The sequence below is a fragment of the Balearica regulorum genome, chromosome 4 (assembly GCF_011004875.1).
Source record: "Balearica regulorum gibbericeps isolate bBalReg1 chromosome 4, bBalReg1.pri, whole genome shotgun sequence".
NCBI classification, from domain to species: Eukaryota; Metazoa; Chordata; class Aves; order Gruiformes; family Gruidae; genus Balearica; species Balearica regulorum.
The window spans coordinates 15,398,607-15,415,292 of record NC_046187.1 but is presented as its reverse complement, the minus strand read 5'-3'; the positions used below and the strand labels follow the sequence as shown (position 1 = coordinate 15,415,292).

Here is a 16,686-nt window from a genome sequence, read left to right as displayed (position 1 = left end):
GCCGTGCATCTCCTACGGATCCTGCGCTGGTGGGTATTCTCTGCTCTTTACCTGTGCTCAAAGTTGCCTCGTGGCACAACCATTTTTCACACAGTTAAGAAGAAAGGAAAAAAGCCTCTCCAGATAGCATCCTCTGTGGGTGGGCTCCATCTAGTATAATTGTAACAAAAGCAAAGGCTTTGCAGATGTTAGCATGCTGATGTTAGTTCATCTCTCTAAGAGAAAACTTACTATTTATGGTCAATTTTCTTATGAAACAGTTCCAAATTCTAAGGGAAATCAGCTCTCTTAAAAGGGAAGAAAATGGGCTGCCTCAAAGGAAAGACAATTTCATTGATAGGATTAAAAAAATTATGGAGGTCATGTGAGTACTGGCCTTTTGCCAGAAGAATTGCAGAAAATAAAATTTGAGAGTCCCGTGACAATAATTGGGAATGAAATTCTATTGACAAAAGCTTTTGCAATTCTGTGCTCCCTTCGTTTCGTAGCATTGTGACTGCAGCCCTTCCCCGTCAGCGTCCTTTGTCTGCTGCACAGCCCATACTCAAGATGTTACAAAATTCTATCTTACTTCCCAGTGCCTTCCCCATGTAGTTTTGCCTCTTCTTGTCGATAGTGTTTGATGAAATAAATAATAAAATGTACTTTTTTCCCTATCTTCAACCTAAATCCCCCCCCTTTTTTTCTTTTCTTTTTTTTTTTTTTTAAAACTTCTCCCAGTTAGCTGTCCCTAACTGAACCTGTTGGTGCCATCACCAAGATGATGCTCTCATCTGCTTGGAGAGTATCTCTAAGACGATGCTCTCTTCTTAGAGATCCCATCCCACAGCAGCATGACAGGATAACCGTGACTGAGAAGCCACGGCAGCTTTCCAAGATGCTGCTTGGGGAAGCAGAAGTCAGCTTTTTGTGCTGACGCTGAAGACCTTTACCCATGCAAGTCATGGTTCTCGTGTTCTTCATTAGGACTTACAGCTCCCCTGGACGGAAACACCCGCGTGCACGCGGGCTTGCAGCTCACCGCTGTATCCATTATGGTCCCTGTTGGTCCTTTGGGCAATCCCGGGTTACTGCGTGGTAGATTTTGCCACGTTCTTCAGCAAATTCTCACTTGTTCCATTTCATAACAACATTGCTTTTAATTAGAGAAATTTCAGAACTTCAATATTTTTCTTTATAAAAATGACCAAGAAATTTTTTTTCAGTGAAATATTTTAGATCACTGTCTGAAAAATTAACTGTAATTTCCAAACAGTGGCTCAGGACTAAAAAAAAAGATGCATGCACGGTATTTGGCTCCCATATTCACTCTGCCCCTTCCCCAGAACATCCATGCAGTCTTTCAGGTACCTCTCAGCGAGTTGCCTAAAGCCCCCTTTAGAAAACCACTGCACCACCTGTTTAGGTCCAATTCCCTGATAAATAAAATATATCCCAGAGGCATAATAGCGTACTAAAAATAAGAGTATGACACAATTTCAGCCACCTAATATGATAACTCTATTTGATGCAGCTCATGGAGTGTTAATGTGGGAAGCCTGTATCTTTTCAGCTTGGCTGTCTAGGAGCATCACGCACAGATCTCTCCCCAAGCCGGAGCCAAATCCCACGGCCGCGTGAGCAGCAGCGTGGGAGCAGGGGGGTTTGCCACCCTGCACTCACAAACTCCCCTCTTTCTGCCCCCCCGAATGTAAAAAACGTAGCTGAGCTGTGATACGTGAGATTTTATGTGAGTCAGGGGAACAGAATAAAAGCACTGCGGTCTGGAGCCTGATTTTTATCATGTTTCTGATCAGGTAACATGTATTTGTGATGCGTAACACTAACACGTAACCTCTCTGATTGTAAAGGGCATAAAGAGCTGTATATAGCTATACTATCACATCTCAATGTTCCCAAATAATCTCATTTAAAATATCTATCGGGACATTGTTTAAAGAACAAGAAAACTGTAATCTGGCTGGTACCAGTTTTTTTGGAAGATTTTTAGGTAGGGTTGGTTTGTTTGTTTTTTAAAGTAAGGTGCATATTACATGTAGAAAAACTGCTCTCCTTGTATAACAGGATGTCTATTAAACCATTATCTTCTATAATTAAATATTTTATATATATATTTAAGAATGTATTTTGCTTGTCTAGCTCTTTGCTTTCAACAGCAAACTCTCTCTGCTAATTCATCCCAGTTGAATTTTTAGCTTTGGTATTTATATAAATATGTTCCAGTGTATTGCTAGCTGCAGCTTTCTCTGTTGAAATAAATTTAGTGAGGAATTTCAATATTTTTCAATAGTAGTGAAAATAAACCAAAAGTTAGTCTGTTAAGATGGCATAGTGGGATTCTTTGAATAGCTGCTGCTTGGAATGTGCTTGAATTTTTTTTCAGAAGCCCCAATTTAGGAGTTTATTGTCTCAGCAACAAAATGTTTGCTCTGAACAATCCCAGAAGCCCAATACATTAGCAGAAGGAAAAGAGTATTTATAGCCAATAATTCAGCTGTTATAAATTATGACTGTAAAGAAAGAGAAAAGGGTTCCTTTTTAAAACTTGCTGCCAGATTCTGGTTTCAATGATGCTGAGTAAGGTAAGTAATGTTCTTTTGATTAACAGCCAAGCCTTGAGTGGTTTTTGTTTAAAGAAGACTTTATTAAGCTTTTTTTTTTTCAAATTCATCTTTTTTGTGCTGTTTTGAACGGACTTCCATCTGAAGAAAACTCTCAGTGACTTTTTAGTCTGCATTAAATTCCCACTAACAGATGAGAATTATTATTAATTTGCTCCACAAAGGACTAAAAGGCTTTGGCAAATAAGTCACGCAGATCACCAAGTGTGCTAGTTATCTCGTCTGCGTCTTATTGCTCAAAAATCACAGAACCACAGAATGGTTTGGGTTGGAAGGGACCTTAAAAGACCATCTAGTTCCAACCCCCCCCCTGCCAGGGGCAGGGACACCCTCCACTAGACCAGGTTGCCCAAAGCCCCATCCAGCCTGGCCTTGATATTGTCCTTTAAAGGTCAAATCAGTACTTCGACTTGAAGTGGAAAATTGGGGCTGATGGTTGCCTCGGGCCTTATTTTTTTGTTGTCGTTTGCAATTCAGGAACTGTCGGAGACCTAGCGAGCGTGGATTCACAGCTTCTAGGAATTTATTAACGTGTTCCTTCCACGCGGTTTGTTGTGCCAGCGCCCTTTGCTTTAACCGGGACGCCGCAGGCCAAGCCCACCGCGGAGCGGGTAAGCCACCTCCCCGCTTCTCCCAGCCGCTCGCCGGGGGCTCCGCGCCGGCCCTCGGCGCACCGAGCCACGCCGCGGGGCCGTGCCCGGCGGGAGCCGCTTCCACCTGCCCCGCTCGGCCCCGGGCGGGTTCGTGCCCCCTTCCTGCTTCTCCCCCCCCGAGAAGATGGCGGCGCCCGGGCGCAGCGCTGCCCGCCCCGACACGGGCCCGTCCCGGGGGAGAGCGCCGGGCTGCGGGGCCGGGCGCGGCCGCCATCGCCGGGGCAAGGCTGCCCCCTGGCGGCGGCGCGGGGCCGGGCGGGCCGGCTGGCGGCGTGGGGGTGGGCAGAGGGGGGGGAGCGCTTGTCCGCGGGGGTTTTCGTCCCTGGGTTGGAATTAAGTAGGGAACGCCTGGGAGACGGCCGTGGCCGCTCGCTTTCCGTCTGGGTCGGCCCGCGGAAGGGAGTTACGCGAGAGGTTCTGCCCGCCGGCCCGCCCGGTGCGGCGGGTGATGGGCGCAGGCTGCGCTGTCCCCGCGGGACGGTTCCCGTGGGTGAGGCGTGTCCCCAGCCCCGCCCGGCTCCCCGCAGCACCGGCGGTCGCTCTGCCTGCGCCGGCTGCTGCCGGAGCGGGAGGTCGCGGTTAACTCGTCCGACACGTCGTGTTTGTGCTACATTAGGCGCTGGGAATTACTGGTGACACTTTTACTTGACTGGGTTAAGTATTTTTTCCTCTTTGGGCCGTGCGTTTGCATAATAAAGATCAGCAAGTCGCGTCTTCTGCCTTTCCGTCTGTACCGACAGCCTAATGTCCTTGGTACCTGGCCGTCGCTTCCTAATGGGCATCAACACGCGCTGATATACAGCGAGGCTGATCTTTGACTCGCCTTTGAAATAGCAACACATTTTCTCGACAACAAATTATACTTTGACATTAGAAGGTGGCAATCTGTAATGGATATTGCAATCTGAAGATTCAAAGAGACTACGTGTGATCTTTGTCCTCAGCCGAGTAAGCCGGAGTCTCTCTTCCCTCCTACACGTTATTTGATTGTGGTACATAACCTTGGGATGTGCTAATAATCATTAGTCAGAGCTGATATATCCTTTATGGGCCTGCCCTGCTTGGGAAGGGAGACGTTCTCTAGAAGAGCAGTAAATCAGCAAAACATGCGCTTAAATATACAGTAAAATGTGGTTCGAGACACGATCCTTCATACATCATATAACAAAATGCTTTATTGAGAGAGTCACGAACACGCTAACGAGGCAAGAGGGCTGCTGCGATGAGACCTGTGAAGGGGAAACGATTTGGTGGCAGGACGGAGCCGGGAGAGGTTCCTCGAGCAGCTCGTGGCCCAAGGACGGCCGTGTCTCCCCAGGTCCTTCTCTGCCCTCTCGCAGGTGCTGTGGTGCCGTGGAGGAGCTGGCGGGAGAGAGGGGAGGGGAAGGAAAGGATGGGAGCCCTGCGGGGCTGCCCGGATGCGATGACTTTCAGACCAAGCCTTGAAACCGCGGCAGGGGCTTCCGGCTTGCCAGGAGGAGCGAGGGGCTGTTCTGCTGTTCACCAGCCCGGCAGGTCGGGTCGCTGCTTTGTGGTTGGTTTTCACTGGTAAGCAGCTGTCTTTTTGCAGCTGAATGTTGCAGGAATCGTTAGAGCATCTCCTCATCTTTTTACAGGCATTTCTCATTGTTATTTAAATCTAAGTGAATAAATAGCATGTGCATCTGCAGCTCCGCCAAGGAGCTGGCTGGAGCAGGGGCAAACCATCAGGGCTGCGGGAGAGGATGAATCCTCACCGCTCAGCCAGGCAGCCCAGGCATCGTCTTCCCCAGGCTCGGTTTGCTGGGGGATGTGCAGAATGCTTTACTCTCCGGGTTCCTGGCCTTGGTGCTTTGCCTCCCGTGGTTTGTGTGGTCTTAAGTAGTTGCAGAAACTGCGCCATAAGGGCTGGCCACGCCACCCGGGCAGACCTCCATTATGCCTGGGGCCTCATCCCGCACTGCTCCGGGGAGAGCGCTGCCTCTGCTGAGAGCCTGAGCTTTGCACATCCCTGCTGACCATCGTAGTGTCACCTTTTGTGAGTCTTGTCACCCGTTTTGGAGCTGACCAAATCAGTTCATGTTTGGCTTTTTTGCTAACTAGTGAGAATTCAACCAAGGCAGGAAACACCCGTGATGACTTAACCAAGCTTCGGGCCAATTGTGTTGCTTAATGCAGCCTCTCCACATTACATTTAGCGTCGCTGATGTGTTGGAGGGCTGCCATCCTCTGCTAACTGCAGTTGAGGCGGGCATCTTTAGTAGAGCAGATGCGGCATTGCATGAGACAACATCTTCTCCAAAGCAGAGGTGGAACAGATTGATGGAAGGGCTTGATAATGGGCAAACCCAAACTGTTTTCAGATACCGTGGAAAAGCGGTAAGAATCAGCGATGGTGTTATACGCTCAACGTGCAGGACCGATGGTTTAGGATCAGTGGTTTATATTTTTGTGGAGCAGAGGGAAAGCAGGAATCACAGTGGCACGAGATGGGATGGCTCAAGCATCATAATGGCATCAGAAGATTTAAGCCACGGGAGTTTTCGCTGCCAAAACTGTGTTTGATGCCTGTTTGGCTGGTGGGGAGACAGACTCAGGACAGGCGTGCGTTAGAGCTGAATGTGAGCTGCTTTCCACACCTTTGGTCAGTAATTCTGACCCAAAGCCCTGTCGCTTTGCAGAGGGCTGACAGCCTAACGTGAGCCACAGACTGCAGGCTGCCCTGCGCCGGAGGAACAGAGATCCCCCGGTTCCAGCAGAGTGTCCGTGACCGACGCAGTCATGCATCCGGAGAGGGAAACAAGGCAAGCCTTTCATGTGTCCCTCCTGTAAATATTGGAATAGTTTGTGCCTTTCTTAATTCAGTCATTTTTATTTTTTTTTCCCTAAATCCGGTCCTTACGTGAGTACAGATGACTTTCCATAGGCGAGTCACTTAAGAATGGGGGTGTTTGAATGGTTTGCCTTTTAAGAAATTAATCAGTGCTCATGTTTTATGTTTTTAACAGCCTTAAGAAGAGATAAAACCTCCATCCCTCTTGTCATGGCAACTACAATAAACAAAACATCATTCAGAAGTCAAGAAAAAACAAACAGACAAAACAAGCACTTTAGGTCTCAGCCAACTCCGCAAAGTAGCAAAACTCATTACTAATTCAAGGGAGCTGTGTCCCTCAGAGCTCACCGTTCCTGGTTTTACTACTAATAATACTGGAGCTGCATAAATTTAACAGAAGGCAGAGTTTGGCAGAAGGCAGAGTGGTGTTGCTGTCCTAATCAAAGATGTCCACGAGGCCTTCACTCGCTCTGGTCAGCCTGGCAAGAAGCGGTGCTGGGTTGTGGGGAAAGAGCTGGGGAGAGGAAGGTTACGGTTTTATTGCTATAGCAGTCTGGTAACATTAAACCTAGAGAGATAGTGGAAGAGGCCATAGGTATTTGTAATTTATTCATAAACAAACAGCTATGCCATCATAAGAAACTTTTTAAAATAATATGTGATAGTTCTTTAAATATTTAAGAGTTTGTTGACCTATTTTCTCAGTTAATTAGGATTTTTTTGGCTGCTTTAACAATGACTTGAATGCAGTCTGCTTTAGTGGCTACCCAGTTCAGCTACGCTGGGTTACAGAAACATGATTTCTTTCTAAGGCACATGGCACAGGAGAGAAATGCCATTGTAAGCATCTAGACTTGTGCTTAAAAACCAGTAGACTTCCTAGTAGGTAGTGCTTAAGCTCGACTTATTGAACATAAACTCATTCACCTAGCATCCTTTTGAGTCCTAACAGCAATGTCTTTTCCATTATGGCACTGCCCTTGGTTACTCTGCAGTGGAAGGGCCATGGTGCGGCTGCTCTTCTCTTCAAAGTGCAATGGTTGAGACCACCAAGCTCACGTCTGCAAGCTGCATTTGTGAGTACACTTCTTTTCTTACTCATTTATTTTGCCCAAGGCTTGCTAGGCCTGGAAGCTAAGTCGACAGAAATTTAGCCACATGTGTAGCGCAAAGCATCCGGTCACTAATCAGTAGTGTGGTCAGCGACCAGCTCTTTCTGAACGCTAATAGAAGACACTGTTAGCAGAAGATGCACTGCGTTCATCACGCCGTAGGGGTTTGCACAGGAGAACTCATCTGTGTCCCACCTGTCTCCTCTGAAGCCAATGGCAAGGTAAGGGAGGACGTGAGAGCAGAGCTTTGGCTATCAAGCACGAAGATGGCCAGCTAGTTGGAGATGGCCACAGGGCCCTGCTGACAGAGCGGGACGTTGTCACCAGGAAGGATGTGTGAGCCACCAGGGTCCCACCATCATCTGCTTAGCTCAGGGGGGATTGCTGTGGGCTGCGAAGCAAGCTGCAGCACCAAAATGCAAGTCTGTCCCCAATACACAGCTTGGGGACCATCGGAGGCCCTCCAGCCTAGAAAAGGACACCAGAAGAGGCGACTCCTGCTCTCTGAAAGGCTCCAAAATGTACAGCTCAAGAGGATCGTTACCAGAACTATTTCTGGCTTTTTCAAAGCTGCAGTAAAATAAACCTTTACCCTTGCTGCCATCACTTCTCCTTCTTAGAAGGTGTCAAGGATCTCGATGTTTTCCAAGGGCTGTTTTAGTGGCCTCCTGCAGAAAACCACACAGCCAGAGAGAAGTTTGCACAAACTCAAGGATGCTGTTAACTTTCCGCGCAGCCTTTGCTGGGGATCTCCAAAGTGACCCGGGAAGGGTACTTCTCAGTGCATGTTTCTGCACGGGGTGTTACTGAGCTGACTCGAAGTAAAAGACTAAGTAAATGCTGGCTGTCAGGCTTCAACAAGCTTCCTCATCAGGTGCAAATGGACAGGAAAGGTTTTCTTCCATTTGCACCTGATGAGGAGGCATGTTTCTCCCCCAAAAGCTGGTCTTCGCCACCCTGTGTGATCAATTCAGCGTTCTTTGAATCAATGTTCTCCACTAATGAGTTATTGCTTTTTATTTTCAAATTGAAACTTAAAATCTACCGGCAAGTATTTTGTCACCTGAGAGATACCAAGTGCACAGAATCAAACCTGTAAGCTCCTAAATGAGAATGGTTGGGTTTATACCAGGGCTTTCTACTTCCTAGAAAGAAATACAACACTGGAAACTTTTGCTGAGATTAAACAGGAGACAATACTACAGTGCGGAGAAAGAATTTCTATTTTCAGCTACACCCTTAAGGCAATGGAGGAAGTGTATGTCACGGCCGCAGTGACAGCTAATGAGCAGATATACAATATTAATTGCGGTAAGTATAACACACTGAACAATCTATCAACTTCTATTTTCTTAGCAGCTGTAGCTTACATGCTTTCCACTAACACCTCTGTCTGAACTGGCTGCTTCGAGTTTGTTTACCTATATGGCAGCACGTAGAGGAACTATGCCACCCCTTCCTATAAGCCGTCCTGTCCAGTCCGGGTTATTTTCACCTACACCGGCCGCCGTAGCGCTGCTTTCGGCATTGCAGATGTTCAGACGATCGTCTTCTTCCCGCCGCTTGAGGGGCTGACCCAGTTGTACTCGGCTTGCACCAACACGAAGCTGTTCTCCCGGATCTTTCGGAAGTGCATCACCTCCCCGTTTTCTCTGACGGCGATGACGTCGGGGTCCGGCTCGCTGAAGGAGACCTCCGTCCGCTTGTGGCAGTGCTGGGCACAGACACAGCGCACGGCAGCCGCCAGCGCCAGGCCCAGGGCGGCGGTGCAGACCAGGAGGATGCCGAGTTGGGCTGCGAGGAGTCGGGTCCCTCTGCCTGGGTCTTCCCCCTTCCCGGGAACAGCGGATTCGGGAGCTGGTCTGGTCACCCATGGCAGGGTATTCCCACCCACCGCCACCTCCTCCTCTTCCTCGTCCCTGGTGCCTGCCTCCTCTGGCTGCGGTGCCGGCTTTCTTTCTGCCATTTGCCTTGAAGCCGATGACAGGTTGCCGGCGGAGTCGGCATCGCCAAGCCAGGCCGTTGTCGCAGCGGCGTCGCCCAGGTGAGTGTGTACGTGCGGGGCAGAAGGAGACGCTGTCGCACGCGGGGAGGCTTGCAGGATGGCCCCGCTCCTGGTACTGGCCTTTGAAAGCAAAAACATGATGAGATGTGCGGTGAGGGAAGAGAAAGGGGGCTGATTAGGTTCTCACTGCCTACGTCATGGTACACTTCATCTCTGCATGTCTGACACCCAGGTGTTGCCCTGGCCTTGGAATAACTCTGCTCCACCCCCCGGTTACTCAGTAGCTTTTAGAAAATGAGGCAGATTCAACCCCGCTCCATCCATATCGGAACTGGCATGGGAGGGACGAGGCACAGGGAGTGTGTCCTGGGGGCAGAGTGGGTTGGAGGGGCAGAGGTGCAGGGCACAGCCGGAGAGGAAGGTCACTGCTTTGCCTAAGTGAAGGTCTGCAGCTCCTGTTGTGGTGGTGGTGGTGCTGCTGCTATTTTTTACAGGCATCGTTATCACCAAAAAAAAATCCCTTAATAAACAATTCCCACCTGGAGCGATGCCAGGGTCATGCTGAAAGGACAGGCATGATCTTCCCAGCCAAACTCTGTGTTTAGGGTCACACCGGGCCCCCTGGGATTCGGTAAGGCCCTTCTGAGGCTGTGGATCGAACCGTGCAACGGAGGCACCCAGGAGACTTGGGATGCCCTCTGACATCAGCGGGTTTGGGGCAGTCACGTACAACCTGGGAACTCTCCCCAAAGCCCGTCTACGCAGCCGGTGTGAAACCTGCTGCTTCGCAGCGTTGCTTAACCGCTCGCTTTAGTGGGAATGACTGTTCTTGCGTGCTCCTGTTCCCAGGGGCTCTGCCCGGTGCCGCACACCTTACTGTATCCGTCACAAGATGACGGCCACTCCATGCCAGTTCTGCGGCCCAGGCTTTGCTGCAGATATCATCCAAGACTAACTGTGAAACAATCACATAATTTAGGAGGCCCCCCCCAGTGAATTTTTCCATTCCCACTGTGCACCTGAGCCCCCATCCAAAACCTGTAAAATGTACTGGAGTTTTTTCTTTGGCTCCAGTGAGATTTGGATCTGGCCATCCGTAGCTGGCACCTCTCCAGCCTGTCCAGCCCAGCAGGCTTTTTCACACATCCATTAATTACACCAGAGAAACTCTCACCCTCTCCCATCGTTAGCGATTTCTAAAGCTTGCTGGGAAGACACTGTGACAGGAGCACAAAGCTGAGGTAGGAGCCCTGGCAAGCTGTGAAGCAAAGTAGGAGAGGGTCAGAGCATCCTTTGTGGAAGAGACGGTTTCTGAAGGTGCTAGTAAAATACAGTAGTAAATAAAAGACTTTCAGTGGCCAAACTGCAAACTGTAAAGTAGCAGGCTGGCAAAGTGAGGACGGCACGTGTATGGATCACTTGCCCTCAAAATGCAAACGCCGTGCTGTAGGGGTGTACTGCAGGATTTGGGACTTTGGGATAAAAAATGGAATTGCCTCGCAAGTCCTCGCCCTACCTCGCCTCGTTTCTCCCTTCTTTTCGTACTTCTTTTCTCCTTTCTTTCCTAATTTCTCAATATTTTTATTTCGCTACGCTCTTCTGGTCTTACCTTGCACAATAACTCTTACTTTCCTTTGGTTACCACCTTCCATCATTTCTCCGCTTCTCTCCATGGCTATGCCAGATGCTCATGTTACGTGCCTCTCCTTTCCTTGTTCTCTGTCCTCCGCTCCTTCCTAAATATTTCTGCCTCATTCTCTGCTGTACGGCCCCTTCCTCTTTTATTTTCTGTTTTTCTTTTATTTTCTCCTCCTCCTGTGGTATCTTGCAACCCAGATCTATTTCTATATTTTCCTTGTATTTTTCTCCTCTCCATCCCCTGAGTATTGGACTTCCCCTGCTAACTCTGCACCCCGCTCCCACCCGCTCATCCCGTCTGCCAGCTCCCGCTCTTCCGGCTGGCTCCGGTGAGCGCACCGCACGCCTGTGGCTAACCCCACCACCACCACCACCACCACCTCTGCCCTTCTGGTCCATCCATCCTCCTGGGCTGACCCTGCCCTCAGAAAGCACACAGCTTCCTTGGCCACCCCCAGGAAAGGTGAAGTCTTTGACCTCTGGCAAATGTCATGGGTGGTACCTATCCAGCACCTCTGGAAGGGAACATCTCAGCCTTCCGCGGGAATAAACCACACGGTTCCAGCCCAGTAACATCCAGCAGCCTGTAGTCGTGTCTACGTATGGAAAAGTTGTTATTTGAGATTGTTTTTACAGTGGCACTCTTAAAAACGCAGGCAGCGGGCTCAAAAGGTAAGCAAAAAAGAGATATAAAAACCAATTCCCAGTTAAAGTAAAAAAATTAAAACTAACAGCCTCAATGTAGTTTTAGTCACACTTGCTTGGTGCTGTGCTGCAGTAGAGTGGTTTTATCCTCATCTTCTCTTAGACCTTTTGTCTTTGGAGAAGCCATCCTCCCCGTCCCCGCTGCTTACCTGCCTGTCATCTTTACACATGGCGCACAGGCGTGGGGCGGCGGCGCTGGCAACGCTTCCTGCTCTGCGACACGGACAGAGGAGAGGCAGGTTAGGAAGTGAGACCTGTTGCTGGGAATCCCTGGGCTCTGCGCCACCGGAGGAGCGTGCTGCTCCCCGGAGCAGCCTCGGGACACACGTCAACGCAGACAGTAAGGGGCTGTATTTTTAATAACACCTGATCGTTTATTCCTATCCCCATCATTTTCAGCCACAGTATGAAATGTTGCATGAAAGCTCATGCGGCCCAAACCCTCTAAGACTCCCGAGCAGGCATCCTCAACCCCACATTTCATAATTGCTTTGAATTCTTTCTTCCTTTTCCCTGCAAATGCAGAAACGGGTCTGCTGAGTTTACCGTTTCATTGAATATTTGCATGCAATTTTAGAAAAATATTGTAGCAGTCAATAGTTTTAAATCATGTTTTTCAGCCACCTGGCTGGTCCTCCGCTGGGCTGAGCAGCGCTACGTCGGGTTTTTAAGAGTTTTGTATTTTCTCCCTGTCGCCGTCTGTCACGTGTGATCTCCAAAGGATTATTTGTCAACATTTCGGCAAGCAAACACCCTCTCGCCTCCACCCCCAGCCCCAGACACCTTCCTACATGGACCCTCACTCATCTGCAGGGAAACTAATACTATTTTCCTTCCCCAGAAGGGCTGGAGAAATAGGTCTTCCCACCACCTAATTTACCCGTTGGAGGTGCTGTAGCTGGAGATGTTGTCCTGGGAGAGGAAACCTCGCAAGGCATCGGCCGTGCCAGGGTCTCGGGTGGGCAGGGACGGCTCCAGCCCCCGGCTGCTGGACCCGCTGCTCCCGCCGGACGCAGCCTGCGAAGGTCGGGACGGCTGCTTCGGCTCAGCAACGGGACGGGCGTCAGACCCAACACCAAAACCTGGCTCCGGTGCCGGCGTTGCCACGATGCTGGTGGGGCTGGCAGGTGGCATGGGGGTGCGCGGGGGAGAGCCGGTGGCAGCCGTGGGAGAGGTGGGACCTTGTCCAGCATGGAGACAAAACAAGAAGCAGGGAGAGAGGAGCAGAAGTCTGTCGTCTTCAGTTTGTTTATTTCAAATCCCACTCGGGTCTAACATTTGCCAGGAAGGATTGAACCGGTGACTTTTTTTTTAATTTTCACGTCAATTAATTTTAAGTGGGAACCCAAATGGAAAGTAAAGCAGCAAAGCCCACTGCCTAAATTATGGTCAAGTAAAATAATTAAAAGTCAGTCTTGATGGCAAAATGCTGAGAAACACATCTCATTTGGGTATAAGTAAATTCTTGGAGCATTTGACTGACCAAAGACTGCGTAAATACAACTAAATACCTACCTGAAGGGCAATAGTGACATTTAGAGACAAATGTATTCTTTCATTTAGACAGCATTGCTGATTGCACTTGCTTGCCTTTGGGAGCTGAGATTTTAGGTAAAGTATGTTGTATTCTAGGGTCTGCATTGAAATCGTAAGATCTGGCAACCCTGTTTATCTTTCTGGTACCCTCCTTGGAGTGGGCTCCATCACCTTGAATGCTGACCCATACCCGCACTTCAGAGAGTTCACCACGGCCATCGCTGACCTCCCTGATGGCCACAGGAGTTAAACGGGTCCCTCCAGCTTGTTTGGATCCGTTGTGTTCAACGCTTGCCCGGAATGAGGTGTAAAACTACTCTGGGGGAAGCGGTCGGTCGGAAAACGGTACCTTTTCTTGCCGTACCTGTGGGGTGTGGGTCAGCCGGTCCCTGCGAGGGCACGGAGGTTACGGGGTCGGGCTTCTTGCTGCTTCCAGAAAGCGTTTTGTTTTGCCCTCGCTGAGCCACGATAGCAGATTCGATCTTTGCCCAGTAAACAAAGTATGACTGGACTACGGAGATGCTGTTAAAACATAATTAGGCAAGAATTTACTGGCTCTATAGCATTAATAAAACATCTGACTGTTAGCTGATCACAAGGACTGCTTTAGTCTGAAGACAGAAGTGATGCAGAAGTATTTTAAAGGATTAGCCCGTCACACGTTTTATATTACAAATAAAAGATACCAAGTCCCATAAGAAAGATACGGGTGAGGAATCACAACTCATAATTAAGACCATCCAAAAAAATGTGTGGGAACTTAAATAAAAAAAAAAAAAAAGCTATTATATTCACTGTGTTGATAGAAGTACATTTGGAAAACTTGGACTAGCTCTGCTTATAATCTTCCGTAGGCAGGGAAACAACAGTGGTATTTACTAATTAAAACAAGTCAATGTAACTTGTACAAATAGCAGAATAGGTAGGGGGAGTGGGGGGGAAAGTCTCTCTTCTCAGCCCTCTGACATTTGAGCCCGCCTAACCCTTTGCTTTTTGTCAGGTGCCAAAACTGCATTGGCCAACCTTTAACTGTTCACCCCGAGAGCCTTCTTTCAGCTGGAGATTTTGGGAGCTGAGCTCAGATTGCTCAGCTGCTTCTGAGAATTAGCTAAGGGGAAACCAACCCAGGTTTTCCTGTGCCGGATGACTCTTACGAGGCATTTTTAAGCCTAACGAGGAGTTTTTCCAGGTGCTGTGATAGGGAGAAAAGGGAGAGGCTATCAGAAAACCCCTTGGAGGGTCAAAAGGCAGAGGGTGAAGGAAGCATGAGAGGGGGTGGCAAGGAGTAGGTGTTGTTGGGTTTGGGTTGGGTTTATTTGGTTTGCTTGTGGTTTTAATAGTATTTCCTGATCTAAAACAACGGGCAAAAACTGGAAATGCCAAGCAGCAATATTTTTGTTTCAATGAATTTGGGTTGAATTACGATGAGCTGCATAAGCCATGGCACTCACCAGGATGCTTATGTTTTGGGGAGCAGCCAAGGATCTGGCCAAGCAGCTTCTAAGTGGTTTTGTAAAGTCAACACATAACAACTTAATCTCTTCCAAAATGAAAAGTTGCTGTGCTTCCTCTAAGGCAGACAGTTAGAAGATGTTTAATTTCATTCTAAATCAGAACCAAAATACTTGGACAGTTTGGGACTTCAGTGCAAAACAGAGATGTCAAGTTTTGACCCAGTGCTCGCTCGCTCTTCCTACTGTGAATAATTCTGTTTACATTTAACTTCTTTTAAACCCACTCATTTTTAATTTTTCTTTTTAAAGAAGTGATAAACAAGATTATCCTGTAGACAGGGAAGTCCTATGGGCTGTGTTATTTAGAAAGGCAACACAATCACAGTTCTCTCTCTCTGCCTTAATATTTCTATTTCCTAAGTGCTTAGGCTGTCATCTGCCAGTATATTTATTCTGAGAAAATAGTGACCATGTGAATAAAAAGCAGCACTATGAGCAGATATAAATAGTGATTTATGTACCAGCTGGGATACTGTTGCAGCGTTTGATAAGTATTTAGCTATTTGGGGTTCAAGATACATAAACCACTGTGCTGGACAAGTACGATGGAAAAATAAAGCCAAGCCTTTAACTGAGAAGACACAAATTCTGGTTAGGAACCAGCATGTTCTTACAAAAACTTGATGTCTCCAATGGGTTGGTCTGGTGCTTTCCATACGAAGGACAGATTTCTCTTCAGTGATTTGTCTGAGTGGGTGACGGTGTCACCATCTTCAAAACAAGTCAGCAGCTTGGAACCAGGAGGGATGAAGACAAATGTGCCGGCGATTTCGTCGTTTGACACTTTGCGAGCTTGAAGCAAAAAGCCCATAAAATCCCGGGTGCTCCTCACTGTCACTGCAAGACAAAACATGGGACACAAAGGGATTTGTCTCGTACTTATGGGGTGAATCGTTTGCAATGGAGTTTCCAGTGGTAGCACCGAAACCAAAAGGAAACCCTGTGCGACAACAACGAAAACATCTTACTGTCTTTGTCCTCACAGTCTGTCTTGGAGATGCTGGATGCAGGAGGCTGGACTTTGTGGTATGTAATTGCACACAAAATTTGGCTGGGTTTTTCTCCTCCCTCCCTTGATTATAAGCTGCTACCTGCATTGCACTAGGCAGCATACAGCCATTTTTAAGGAAGGAGGTTCGGGTACCACTCTTTATCTATGCAAAAGCTTGTGTGCTGCCCTCAGAGGGGTTTTATTTAGCATGGGGATGAGCAGGCAAGCGGCCAGGCTGGGGAGCAGTGCCTCTCAGCTCTGTCTGCATCTGCCTCAGGAGCGGCGATGCTGGGGACGGGGCATGCTGCCCAACCGTACGTAAGAGTCAGGCGAGTCACCCCAACCCCTTCGTGCAGCGCAGAGGAGCAGGGAAGAAGACTTTACCCTCTGGAGCTGCCTCTTGTGCCGTTGCGTGTGATGAGGTCTGGTATGGTTGAGACACAGTTGAGATAAATGAATCCCACCCAAAGCATCCAAACCTACCGGCTGCCTCCAGCAAATGGTTGGTCTGCAACATGGTGAAAACTTGGAGTCAGCCATCACCTGAGAAACCTCACACCAAGTGCTGCAAACAGGATCCCTCTGTAAATACATTCTTTTCCTCATGATGAGAGAGATGGCGTAGCTCACTCGAAGCATTTTTCCCTCTTCCCAGCCCTCACAAATTAATGCCATCACTTGAGATTAGCTACCATGTATTTTTCAGATGCAGGAATGAGAAGCTGTTCCTTACCTGGAACCTTGTCGCCTGGGAAGTAGAAGGACATGTTGGTGTGGAGAGTAACGTAGTTGTTGCTCGGGCTGTGCAGCTGCGCTCTCAGGTGCCTGGGCATCATGTCGGTGCAGGCAGAAAGGCTCGCGCCGTGCGAGAAGGCAGCCGCATAGGAGACCAAACACAGAGTCGTACACGTCCAGCCAATGATGGCGATGGGGGCTCTCCTGCCCTCCTCCATCCTATGGTGGAAACCAACGGGCAGGTTCACTTCAAAGCTGCGGCTGCAGCAGCCCGTGAGCCCGTCTGGCGCCTTTGAATTAGCTAAGCTCCAGAGCTGCCCTCCCCCAGCCTTTAAACAAAGAAGAATAAATGATCTCTGTG

At 48.7% G+C, this 16,686-nt stretch overlaps 1 protein-coding gene across 1 annotated transcript; it reads right to left on the bottom strand.

The window, feature by feature from the left end:
* Positions 1–8,396: 8,396 nt before the first annotated feature.
* Positions 8,397–16,644, bottom strand: REELD1 (reeler domain containing 1). Its single transcript, XM_075751253.1, has 6 exons — positions 16,324–16,644; positions 15,214–15,436; positions 13,450–13,607; positions 12,430–12,730; positions 11,699–11,762; positions 8,397–9,326 (listed from the first exon to the last, which is right to left on the bottom strand). The coding sequence occupies exons 1-6, from the start codon at positions 16,541–16,543 to the stop codon at positions 8,739–8,741; spliced, it is 1,554 nt and encodes a 517-aa protein (XP_075607368.1). The 5' UTR covers positions 16,544–16,644; the 3' UTR covers positions 8,397–8,738.
* Positions 16,645–16,686: the final 42 nt, after the last annotated feature.

Excerpts from the sequence above, each read along its gene's own strand:
- REELD1 (XM_075751253.1), bottom strand. The coding sequence starts at position 16,543 with ATGGAGGAGGGCAGGAGAGCCCCCATCGCCATCATTGGCTGGACGTGT. Across the intron at positions 15,437-16,323 it reads CCCAGGCGACAAGGTTCCAG|TGACAGTGAGGAGCACCCGG; the intron begins GTAAGGAACAGC and ends TTTGTCTTGCAG. Across the intron at positions 12,731-13,449 it reads GGCTGACCCACACCCCACAG|GTCCCACCTCTCCCACGGCT; the intron begins GTACGGCAAGAA and ends ATGCTGGACAAG.